The 12,786-nt window shown below is 37.2% G+C and overlaps 1 protein-coding gene and 1 long non-coding RNA gene across 4 annotated transcripts in view; both read left to right on the top strand.

Moving 5' to 3' along the window:
* Nucleotides 1–9,295, top strand: part of LOC117790457 — a 37,190-nt gene extending 27,895 nt beyond the window's left edge. The window contains exon 2 of the long non-coding RNA XR_004617979.1: nucleotides 9,205–9,295. This is a non-coding gene — a long non-coding RNA (uncharacterized LOC117790457). The remainder of the gene's footprint in view (nucleotides 1–9,204) is intronic.
* A 406-nt stretch (nucleotides 9,296–9,701) lies between these two features.
* Nucleotides 9,702–12,786, top strand: part of LOC117791662 (homeobox protein homothorax) — a 121,410-nt gene continuing 118,325 nt past the window's right edge. Inside the window, exon 1 of one of the 3 annotated variants that reach the window (XM_034631471.1) lies at nucleotides 9,702–10,225. In XM_034631471.1, the coding sequence (XP_034487362.1) occupies nucleotides 10,211–10,225 (15 nt within the window). In that variant the 5' untranslated portion in view covers nucleotides 9,702–10,210. The remainder of the gene's footprint in view (nucleotides 10,226–12,786) is intronic. The other 2 variants (XM_034631472.1, XM_034631473.1) reach the window with 2 other exon arrangements.

The raw sequence follows: 12,786 nt of genomic DNA, 5'->3' as shown, positions 1-12,786 counted from the left end.
TCCCCTTTCCCTTCCCCTTCCCCACCTACCAAACACCCGAATGGAATGTTGTGTGTGTATTGGGTGTGTGTGTGTGTGTGTGCCGTCTGTCGATGTCGGGGTGTTGTATATTTTTGAACATTTCATAAGAAATCGTTTGTGGCATTATTTAATTTTGTTGTTTCTCATTGTTGCCGTTAATGTTGTTGTTGTTCTTGTTGTTGTTATTCTTCCTGTTGTTGTTGTTGCTGTGCACATTTTATTTACTTTTGTTGTCGCGCTCAACTGACGAACTATCCTCAATGAAAATGAGACTGAGAATGAGAACTTGGCTGGGTTCCACAACTTGCCATGTCCTTTGGTTCCTTTGCTTCCTTTGCTTCCTTTTTGGACTCCTTTTTGGCTGTGGCCAAGCGATAATAATATTTGTTATTTACTTTAACGGAAGGAAAAAACAAAAACGGAAATGCACATAAATTTATTTTTCGTAGATTATTATTTACTCTCCCTCTCTCTCTCTCTCTCTCTCTTTCTCACTCTCTCTCTCGTCGCTTTCCCTGTTTCTTCCAAATTGTAGTCAAACCAACTTCTTCTACTACTTCTCAAACTAAAAACAATAATGGGCCAAAACTTTATTAATACATTTTATAGAAAATTGATTGTCCTTAAACTAGCATCTAACAAGGAAATGCCAGGGAATGAATTTTACTGCTCGACAGGTGTCAAAGTTCATTGTATTTTCATTATCTAAAACAAACGTGCTTCATAAAATTTTTTAATGCAATTTTCTTCTCTTTCAACAGATTAAAGCATCTATCTTTTTTTTTCCAAAACGAATTTTATAAAATATGAATGCAGAGTAAAATAAGATGCCAAGCCATGCTCAAAATGACATTTCGCTTGAAAATCGGTATATTTTTGACAAAGTTATGACAGTTCGAAGTTGCTCAAGCCTCTGACCTAGCAACTTTACAAGTCAAAATTTTTCTTAATTTTGACATGATTTTTTACAAAAAAATAAAAGGCCTCAGAATCAATTTTAAAGTGTCGTTTTATACTAATAACGATATAAGGAGTTGATTAAAAACGAAAACATGAGATTTAAAATTTTTTATTTTCGAAATTTCAAAGGGGGGACCCTTGGCATCGAAATCAATGTCTAGTAGAATCTAGAGAAAATTTTTTTAAGAATTTTAAGAATTTAATAAAATTCAAATGCAGAATGAACTAAAATGCCAAGTAATGATTAAAATGACATTCCGCTTAAAAATCGGTTCAGTTTTAATCAAGTTATGACGATTTGAAGTTGGTCAGACTTCGGATTTAACCACTTTACAAGTCAAAATTTTTATCCAATTTGGCATGATTTTTTACAAAAAAATTAAAGGTTTCAGAATCAAGTTTAAAGTGTTGTTTTATACTAATTACGATATAAGGAGTTGATTAAACATGAAAACTTGAGATTTAAAATTTTGAATTTTCAAAATTTCAAAGGGGGGACCCTTACCATCGAAATCGAATCTTGGTCGAAAATTATTAAATTTTCTAAATGAACAAATATTGAATACAGAATGAATTTAGAGGCCAAATCATAATTAAAATGACTTTCCGCTTGAAAATCGGGTCAGTTTTGACCAAGTTATGACAGTTGGAAGTTTGTCAACTCTTTGACCCAGCAACTTTACCACAACCATACCGGTAGAAACGTTTCAGTATTCAGTTCTTGAAAGAGAATTAATTTCGGTTACGGTTTCAGATGAATTATACAAAATATAAATAGTATCAGTGTTCGAAAATAGGATTTTCGCGAAATTCGCTAGTATCTAAATAATTTTATTTAAATTTTTAGTTTGTCAAAATATAAAAGTAAAACAAAATAAATCTACAAAAATAAATAAATTGAACTCATTGAATTTTGTACTTATAATATAAAATGTATATTTGAGGAAAGAAATCTATCTATAATTAAGTTATTTGAACTCTCTGATGGATTGCATTTAAAGTGCTATCAAAATAATGTGGAAATTCAAACTTGAGTATTTCCTGATCAGCATATGCGTTCGTTCCACTTCCCCCTCCATCCCTCTCGATGTACACCCTCAGCGCAATACTCTACTTAATTTAGTTATGTTATATTTTTATATTCTTATAGACGAAGCATCCTCGAGTATCATGCATAAGTAGTTTTTCATAGGAAAATCGCTTTAAATGAATTTCCATGTGTGTGTGGAAGTGATTTTCACTTCATTCGCTGTCCAAAGTCCCAATATCCCATAGATTCCATATATCCCATAGGCTGTATCAGTCCCCCCCCTCTCAGTCTCACTCTCTCCCTCTCTCTCTCTCTTTCTCCCATGACAGTTTCAAGTGGTTTTTCTGGGCAATCAATCAAAAATGAACAACATTTTCTTCGTCCGTCCGTTTGTCCGTCTGTCCGTCTGTCCGTCTGTCTGAAAACAAAGCAGAGACAAATGCGGCGAGGAAGATCATTTAACGGACAGGGAATGAGGGAACGAGGGAAAGAGGGAATGAGGCACTGAAGGGAGGCGGGAGGCGTGCTCGACACATGTGGCAAGGCTGTTGAAATGTGAAATGTGCATCTTAATCCTCAACTCGCATCCTTTGCAGCCTTGTGGCATCATTTGCATGCCTCATCAGGACTTTTCTGACTTTGCTGTCTACACAAAATTAAATTCCTTTCTTTTCTCTTGCAGGTAAAGTATTTAAATATCCAGCTGAAAAGTCGTCTTAGTTTTTAGCCCTGCAAATTTCAGGTAAGTGCAATTTATCAATTTCCCGTTTTGCAACACTTTAAGTTTGTCGTCGGCTTTAAAACCTCCAGTTTTTGGCCAAAAAGTTTAATGACGTCAACGTCGTCAGCATTTAGTGAACTTGCCACAGCAGCGACGTCGACGCAGACGTCGACATCGACATCGACGTTGGCGGCTGCGGCTGTCAAAAGCAGACGTCCCAGTGACGAGACGACAAGTTGTCAGCCATTTGTACAGGCTCAGGGGACAGGGGAAAGGGGAAAGGGGGATGCTGACGTCCTGGGCGCCGCCAATGACCGGCATATTTATTTGAGCATATTTATCGATTCTTTGGTCCACAAATTTAACTTTAATTTTCAGTTTGTTGGGTTGAAAAATGAAGTCAACTGCCATTTTTGAATAGGGAATTATTTGAAGGTCCTTGAACAAGTCACAACACATTTGCGAGTTGAATGACTTGGCCAAAAACATCTAAACTAAACTGTAGGTGTGAGTCCTGTGCAGGTAGAATAAATATATCTAGTTTTTAAGCCATTTATGACGGTTTGTCCGTTGCAAGCGTTGAAAGTCACAGAATTTCGCAAAGGTAATGTATGATGGATGTCCACAGGTAAATATACAATATACAATATACAATACAAACAGCAGGTAAAACAAAATAAAACGTGCGTTAAATATGCGTAAGTGATTAAAAACTACGAAATGAAATGCACGGCAATTTCAAATCCAATGACTCTTAAACTGTACGCGCCTCGTATAAACAGCTGTTCGGTGCTTGCCATAAAAAGCGAATACGCATACATATATCATGCTGGCCCACTCGCGCAAAATACGGCGAATTCATTTATCATCATCGTGCCTAGCTCGTTTTCGTCGGTTTATTGCTCTCTTTCTCGTGCGCGTAACGAAAACAAAAACAAACCATTAAAAGTGCAGCGAAATGGCCGCATTGAGCGTGAAATTCGAGCGAAAACAATGCGGCGAAGAGCGGCGCGCTCAGAGAGCGCTATTGTGTGAGAGAGCGAATGTGCACTTGTCTGTCAAGATTATGGCGGTTTTTCACTAACATTGAGTTGGGGGCTGCCAAAAAGAAAATCGCTGTCGTTGTCGTTGCCGTTGCCGTTGCCGTCGCTGTTATTTTCATGTTGTTGTCGCTGTCGTTGCTTTCTCAAGCACCGACGGCAACTCCTATTTTTCTTCATATGCCATTTTTGTTTTGTTTTGTTTTGTGAGCGACTTTCGCATTGCACTCGACACTCAGTTCAACTTGAGTTTGAGGTTGAGTTTGAGTGAATCTCGTCGCACACACGCAGCTTCAGTTACACGCACACTGAAACACGCACACACACATACACAGAGACACATTCACATCAAGTTGATATCGTGTCGTCGTCTTCATCTTTGCTGTCGCTCGCTCGTCGTTTTCATTTGATAAATTGCGTTTATAAGAAAGAGATGAATTGTCATGCACAGCAGCAACAGCAGCAGCAGCAGCAGCAACACCACCTCCAATAGCAACAACAACACTGCCAGCTGTCGTGGCGAATGTGAGTAAGTGTGTGTGTGTGAGTGTGAGCGAGCAACGGTTGGCGCTCATTTGGGGCCCGCTGCCGCCGCTTTAAATCATATTGGCTGCGCCTCAGTCAGTTGCTCAGTGTGCTTGTGTGTGTGTGTGTGCTTGCTTGCATTGGTGTGCGTAAGCTTTCTCATCGCCACATTTTTCGCTCGCTGCGTCTCTCTTGTCCCCACCTCCCACTCTCAATGTCGCCTACATGCTCAGTACTCAGCGCTCAGCGCTCGTCTGGGATTGGAAGTTTCCAAATGCAATTTTGCTGCCTTGAGCTTTCCGTCTTATTATCAAGCAGCCGTTTCTCTTTTTCTCCTTTTCTTTCTTTCTTTCTTTTTTTTTACTTTTCATATACATTTATTTTTTTCTTTGCTTTGGTGGGTGGATACCACAACGCAGCTTCGCCCTTTGCTCCCGTTTCTCCGATTGCTCTTGCTTGGGGTCTGGCTGATTTAAATTTCATGGTCTCTTCAATTTAGCCAAGTTGTAATATTAAATTAAATTAAATTCCCTTTGCATTGCTCCTTCCATTTTGTTCCACACCCCCTTGCAAAAGAATGCAATATTCCGATTCACTTACAACTGCAATTACTCTGTTGAAAATCCTTTAGAAAGTTTATGCCAATTGAAGAACTCCAGAAAATAGCTACATTTAATTATTATTATTCTTACCATCAAATATAATTTATTTTCAAGCGTTTCTTATTGAAAATTTTAGATGCAAATATTTTTAAAAGAGTGTGATTTATTTTTATATAAAAATTAATTCAATTGCAATTTTAAATTTTTGAAATTGTATAAATAAATATTTCCATTATTTGATCAATTAATTATCACCATGTATTAGGATGTTTTTCCTATTATTTTTTTAGTATTATTTATTATTTTCCTTTTCCCACTGACACTTATTTATTATATTAAAAGTAAAAATCCAGCTGAGGAGTATATATTCAAAAATGAAATAATTGTAGTGAAGTGGAAATTTTAAAACTTTATTCAAAAACATATATAAGAGATTTTCAAGTCGAAAATATTTTAGACCATTTATAATGTCATTAAATTGTGACAATTAAAATAGTGCTTGTTCTTTTTTAAAGTTTTATTGGTTTCAAATTAGCTCAAAACTATTTTAAACGTTAATTTGTTGATTCAGCTCACGAGTCTAGTCATCCTTGCCGTTTTATCCTTGAACTTGGGCAATAAATTAAACGAATCACATTTTCATCGGCTTTCCCGTCAGCTCAATTTGGCAATACACCCACCCACATAAATACACACACATATAACACGCTCAAATAAATTAGCAATTTATTACTTTTAATTGAATTTGCAGATAAATTCAATTCTGTTTTGCTGTTGTATTTGTTTGGCACATAAATTTGCAGTTGCGACATTTAAATTTAAACGCCTTGACGTTGCAACACTAACAACAACAACAACAACAGCAAAAACAACAACAACAAGTGCAACAATTTTGCATGAAAATCGAAGGCAAAAAAAAAGCGCAAACCGCAAATCAATCAACGTCTCATAAATTTGTCAAGTCGGCGACAGTTAAACGAAAGCTGCAAGACGAGAGAAAATAGAGAGACAGTGAAAGAGAGAGAGAGAGAGAGAGGGTGGGAGAAAGGGGGGACATGGAGGCAAGTGTCTCTCCCAAAGGCCAGACAATCTATCCTATAAACTAATACTAATCTCTAGGAGTAAGAAATCTGAATATGAACAAATTATGATCAGCTGTTTTTGAAATGGAAACCAGATTAAATGCATCATCATCATCATCATCATCATCATTATGTTTGTCATCGGGTTACAGTGGCAACATTCACATCCTTGCCAGGAAAACCCAAACAGACAACCAGCCAGCAAAACAAACAACAAAGCAATTTTTCATTTTTCAGTTTCATCTTTTTTTTTTTTTTTTGGTTGCTCCCAAAAACGCGCAAAAACGGCGGCAACATTAAAACGAGCGCCGGCGTCGCAGCGACGCAGCAGCGCAGCCGTCGTTGTTGCCGTTGGCTCCCCAAAAATGAAAATGGCGACCGGGCGCCGCTCGCCGGTTAGCAAAAAAACCCAAAAAACAAAAAAAAATGGCCAAAAAAGGCCAACAAAAACAAAAGGACGCACAGCCCAAAAATGCGTTGTTGAAAAATTGCCTCGGAATATGTGTTAACTGCTTTTTAAACTGCCACGAGGACGACGACACGACGACGTCACCAACAGCAACAAATACAACAACAACAACAAACTCTTACCGTTAGTCAAGAAAGTGTTTTGACTGAATCCAAAATACTCCTATTTGTTTTTTTATTTATCTATTTAAATACAATTTAGTGCAATGAAATTTATTTTTCTTATTTTTTAACTGGTTTTAAGAAACATAGCCAAAAATAAATATCCATAATTTAGAAGCATATATTTTTGGTAAAGAAATTCTGCAAGTTTTTGATGTTGTCTTTTTTTTTTTTTGGTAGTTGAGTTTGAAAAATTCATTTTTTTTTAATAACAAAATAAGAAATAAAATAAAAATTCATATTTATTTGCTTTGGAAATTGTGCAAGTTTTTGATTTTGTCAAATCACTTGCTTGACTAACTGCATTATTTTTTTTTTATTTTTTAATATAGTTGAATTCGATCAAAAATATTTTTCTTTAATAATAAAATAAAAATGAATACTTATGGCATGGGAAATTGTGTAAAATTGACACTGTATTTATGCATTTGTCCAAACAATTGCTTGATGTACGTACGTGAATTTTAGCTTTTGTGTAAACACTTTTCTGACTAACTGTATGTGGAAGGATATGCATTTTGGCCAGTTGAATTTTGATAGGCGCGCGATTTATTATTGCACACAAAGTTCACGGTGCGAACAGCTGTTGTTGTTGTTATTGTTGTTGTTGTTGGCAGGATCATTGCCTAAGTGGCTGGATCGCCATGTCGCCTGACGAAGACAAAGACGAAGACGACGACGACGACGAAGACAACAACAAGAACGTCAACGACGACAGCGTCGCGTCGCTGCAGCTTTTGAAGGCGTTGCCTATTTGACTGGCAGTGTGTGCGTGCGCTTATGCATGTGTGTGTGTTGTTCTCTTTGCATGCGTCTGTGTGTGTGTGTGTGTGTGCAAAGAGCGCAAAAAGTTGAGCGAAAGTTGAGCGCACTACAGCACAAGTGACGGACAAGCAAGTCAAAGAAGAAGGCAATGCCAAAAACGACAACGTCTGGAGTGGCAAAGACTAGAAAACACCTGAAAGCACTCACTGACACAAGCAGAGAACACACTCAACCTCCCCAACCCCGGATAGTGCCACAATAGAAAGCCACCCAATGCCCAATGCCTGCGCGCACAGGTGGGGCGACCAAAGAAGACTGAATGGCAAACTGATGCAAACTGCCACTCACTCAAGCGAAAATAACAAATGGGATTGGTTTTTGCTGATTTTCAACGCACGCACAGCGACAGCGCTGCTGCTGCCAGTCGCTGTGGCAGAGAGAGGCGATGCGACGTCGCGTCGCGTCGGCAGCGGCCAAAACCTATAAGCCGTCTCCTTTTGGCCAAAGCCAAATAAATTTCAAACGAACGAACGAACGTTGAGCGAGCGCCAACAACGACAACGACAACGACGACGACGACGTCGTTGCGCAAAAAGAGTCGAAAAACAAATAGCAAAAACAAAAACAAAAACAAAAAAAGCAAAACTGAGCGCAGCAGAGCAGAGCAGCAGAGCAGAGCAGAGCACAGCGAAGGCAAAGGCAAAGGCAAGCCAAGGCAGATTGTGACAAGTGTGTGTATGACAGAAAAGGCGTACTAACAAATCAGTCATCATCCTTTGCGCTCTGCCTTTGGGCCCCATTTTGTAGTGCGCTCACAAGAGCGCGCCCAGCGCCTGCGCTCTCTCACTACCGTCAATTCGCCGCATTTACAGCAACAAACTAAACAGCACACACACACGCATCCACACAGTCACACACGCACGCAACACAATTCGCCGGAGTCGAAATGTGTTTGTATAGCCATCGCACTCGCACTGCTGCTAAATTTATGAGCCTTCGCTTTGTACAACCTTTTTTAATGGCACAATTGTTGCGTCGCCGCTGTCTATGTGTGTGTGTGTGTGCGCTGATGTGTTGGTGTGTTGTGAGTGTACGATCGGGCAGACAGTGGCGTGCAAGCGTGCATGAGCATGATTGACAGTGTGTATTTGCCTTCGAACCGCGTACGACGTGCTTGTGCTTGTGCTGTCTGTGTTGTGTGCGAAGCGAGAAGCGAAGCCGAAAACGCCGAAGCCGTCGCCATCGCCGCAGCCGTTAAATAAAAATAATTATTATTACTATTCATATAAAATATTATTAATGCTATCGCATAGCAATCTATTATTGTTAATGCCGCACAACAATAATAAAATAATAACAACAACAATAACATCTGCGGTCAAGTAGAAATATTTCATCGTCGCGATCTTTGGCAAGCTACCGAAATAAAAAACACAGCAAATTCTAAAACACAAATCAGAAATTAGAAAAGCGCGCGCGTCTCGTTACGCGACGTTACGATCGGTCGTTACGTTACGTTACACCGCGTTACGGAGCATACGTTAACGGACATTCATCGTGTTGCTGCCGTCGCCGCCGTCGCCGTCGCCGTCGCCGTCGCGTTGCCGTCGCTAAAACAAAACAACACATTTATAACATTTTTCCCATTCACGTTGCATTTTGAAACAACGCAAACAACCCAAGAAAAAAAAAGAAGGGAAACAACAACAACAAGAAACTCTTAATGTAAAGTGCAGTTAACGTAAACGAGAACTGTAAACAGTTACATAGTTAATGTTGATTAGCTGCAGTCTTCAAATTGACAACAACAATTTTTGTTTTTTTGTAGTATATTATAGTATGTAGAAGCAGCTGTGATAAATAGTGCGCATATTATACGAATACGAAGCAAGAAGTATACGACAAAACAAATACAAAAAGATACAAAGATACAAAGATACAATTCTTGACGAGATCAGCAGAAGAAGTTCAAAAAGTCCCGAAGAAGAAGAAGCAGCAGCTGCAATGGATTTATGACAACGACAACAACAACAACAACAACAACTGCAAACTATGTTGTCTGGCCCACACAAGCAGCAACAACAACAGCAACAACAACAACAACTCTACAGCAGTATACTAAGAACAACAGCAACAACTCTAATAAAAACAAATTGTATACGATTTTTATAAACCCCAAAATAACAAGAAAATAATTCAAGAATATAACAACAAATTATATGTAAATATTATATAAACATTCATTTATATACATACATATATATATATATATATATAAATATATACAACAACTAAAAGATCTCCCGCTAATAACAACAACTAAAATCGCGCGCGTAACAACAACAACAACAAAGTATACCAGCAACAACCACAACAACAACAAATTAAATACATAAATCTAAGCAAAAAGATAAAGAAAATCTAAAGCAAAGATTTTAACAAATGTGCCTGTGTTAAAACCGAATGAAATAAGAAGAAGAAGAAGCAGTAGTAGAAGCATAAAGTGCAAAAAGAAGAAGAACTATAAAAAGAGAGAATTAATATTCAAAATATTATAAATACACATATTCTAATAATATTTTTGTGAGTGTCAAGCAACAAAAAGCCAGAAAAAATAAATAAAATACTAAAACATCAAGCGTAGCAGGAGGCCCCAAACAGATCTCGAGATCTACAGAGATCATCACGACGCCGCCGAGGACGCCGACGCCGAAGAGGACGAGGACGAGGACGCAAGGGACGCGGGCCCCTCGTTTTGTGTTGCGCCGCCAACTGTTGTCTGTACACCACTAAAAGTGGCACAAATCGGGTTAGACGTCGCTCCCAGAGCATTAATGGCTCAGCCTAGGGTAAGTAGTACATTATATCATATTCAAAAATGAAAAAAATCCCCCAAATTATAAGAAAGTCAGCGTCAGTGCCATTGAATAATTCCGTATCCAAAAGTCATTCGATTTTTCGATTCATCTCCCAAAGTTCCCATTAAGCGTCGGTGTTTTTCAGCGACGGCTTTTTTTTTTGTTGGTATCCAAAATTATTGAGATAATATTAGCCACAAAGTCAAGAAAAATCGGAAATTTTTATGATTCTTAGTGTTTTACAACTTAAATTAAGTTTTAGTGGAATGTGAAATGTTTTGAATTTGGTTCTAAATATGAAATCTAAAGTTGTGCTGATTAGTGTAGAATCCGTAGATAACAAATATTGCAGTCGAAAAGTGTCTAAATTCAAATTTGTGTTGCCGTCGGTATTACTGTTGTGAAAATTGATTTTAGTATTTCATTCTTGTCAAGTGACTTGATTTTAATAAAATAATTAATCAAGTATTATAAGATTGATAATCAACAAATAATTGCGAGAAATATTTTCACATACATTCTTTAAAAATATAAATTGAGCTTGGTCAGTTTTATACCTTAAAGTATATATTCCGAAATGCTTGAAAGACTTTCTATTTAAAATTTGACAATTATAAGATGGTTTATTTCTTATTTTAAATTTCCTTAAATATTTAAAACATTTTATGGAAATTTTCAACATAATTACACCCAGTTTCGTCATCTATAACTATACTCCATAGTTTCGATTATTATTATTTTTTAATTCGTCTTTAGCCATAAATAAAATGCTAATCAGCTGACTGACACTCTGTCTCAGTCTTTCTCTCAATCTCAGATACAATCACATACCAACATATTTACCAACTTTAACTTTATGAATTGATTAACATAGACGTGTGAAACGAACTTGATTTTTCTATGGATCGTTAAATCTTTCAAAACTACAAGAAAACGAGAGCAAATCCGTTGAGTTTCAAGATAATAGGTATGTGTATGTAGTTGTAATTAGCAACCATTTGAGTTATGGGACATGCATATAAGTATATATAAATTTATACTTATATATATGGCTCCAGTTCTCTGGGGAGAGGACAGTTTCAAGCGCGATAAAGAAAAAAAAAAAAATACAAAGTGCCCGCGGGAATTTTGTGGTGATTTTAATATGTTACCGTTCAGTTCTTCGTTCTCCTCTCATTTCTCCGCTTCTCTACTGTACAATTTGAATCCGTCGTTGTTGTATTTGGAACATTAATTTACGCTTGTGGTTTAATACGCAAAATTCTCGCATTGTCTGTCTCAACATGGAGATTCTCGCTCTCTCGCCAGTGGCAACTCTTAGTGTGAGTTCTCAGATTCCAATTTCTCCATCAAAGACCCATACGGGTCCAGATTCGTTTGTATCTGTATCTATAGCTGTATCTGTATCTGTGTGTGTGTTTGATACGATGCATATAATTTTATTGCACATTGTCGAGGCCATGCAGAGAAGTGTAAAAGAGGCATAGAGAAGAAGGCAGAGAGTCAGGGAGGCAGCATTCATTGAGAGCAACACGCTGTGGTTTTATTATTTACAATTACAATTACAATTCCAGTTTCATTTCATTTTATTTAACAATAATTTTCACTTTTGTGCAAGAACAACAAATGGCGGCAAGTAATTTTTATATACAAAAATATAATTTGATTATTTTATGCCTCACAGTTAATGAAAAACGAAGCAAAAATGATCACAAAAAATGCGAGCAAACTGCAACAGAATTTGCAATTGCAATTGCAATTTGTGCAGCTGCCACACAGATACACACACACACACACACACACACATCCACAAGCGACCGCTGCTGCAATTCAACATTCAACACAAAAATTGTTTTGGTGTTATTTTAATTTAAAGGTTAACCACAGCGTAATTTGTGGCATAAAATATAATTCGTCTAGTGTGCGCTGCTCGAGAGAGCGACAAAAAAAAAAAATAAATGCACAAAAATAAATAAAAATACGAAATACAAAATACAAAATAAAAATCAAAATCAAATAAAAGTGCAGTGCAGAAAATGGCATTCGCGTCCCGCCGTTCGACATTCGACATTCGTCGTTCGTCGCTTTTGCAGTTCGCCATTTGTTTGGCTGTTGTGGCTCTGGGGCCTAAATGTGCGGCCGTTTTTCGATTTGGCTTTAAATTGTTTTGCCTTTGTGTGATTTTATAGTGCAATTTTTATGTCGCGGTATCTATCTATCAATGTGCATAGTCTGTAGACTTTGTCTTTGTGACTTCAAATACCTCTTTTTATAATCCTCAATTAAATTTTCTTTATTTTTATTATAAATAATTGTTGTGTTTGTAATAACCTATATTAAATTAAATATTTTCATCAGCAAATCTCATATAAAAAATGTTGAGGCATGAATATGCTCCTGCCTTTAGACTCTTACCTCGCAAATTTGATTTAGTTGCACAGTGATAAGATTTGTATCTGTTGTAAGACTGTACCCCAAATGAATCATAGTTGCTGTCCAAGAAAGCCGTTTAATTTTTAGATGTTCCATGACTCATTTTGGCATATTTAAAA

The sequence above is a fragment of the Drosophila innubila genome, assembly GCF_004354385.1.
Source record: "Drosophila innubila isolate TH190305 chromosome 3R unlocalized genomic scaffold, UK_Dinn_1.0 2_E_3R, whole genome shotgun sequence".
NCBI classification, from domain to species: Eukaryota; Metazoa; Arthropoda; class Insecta; order Diptera; family Drosophilidae; genus Drosophila; species Drosophila innubila.
The sequence above is the reverse complement of the archived record's forward strand: the minus strand, read 5'-3'. Positions and strand labels throughout refer to the sequence as shown.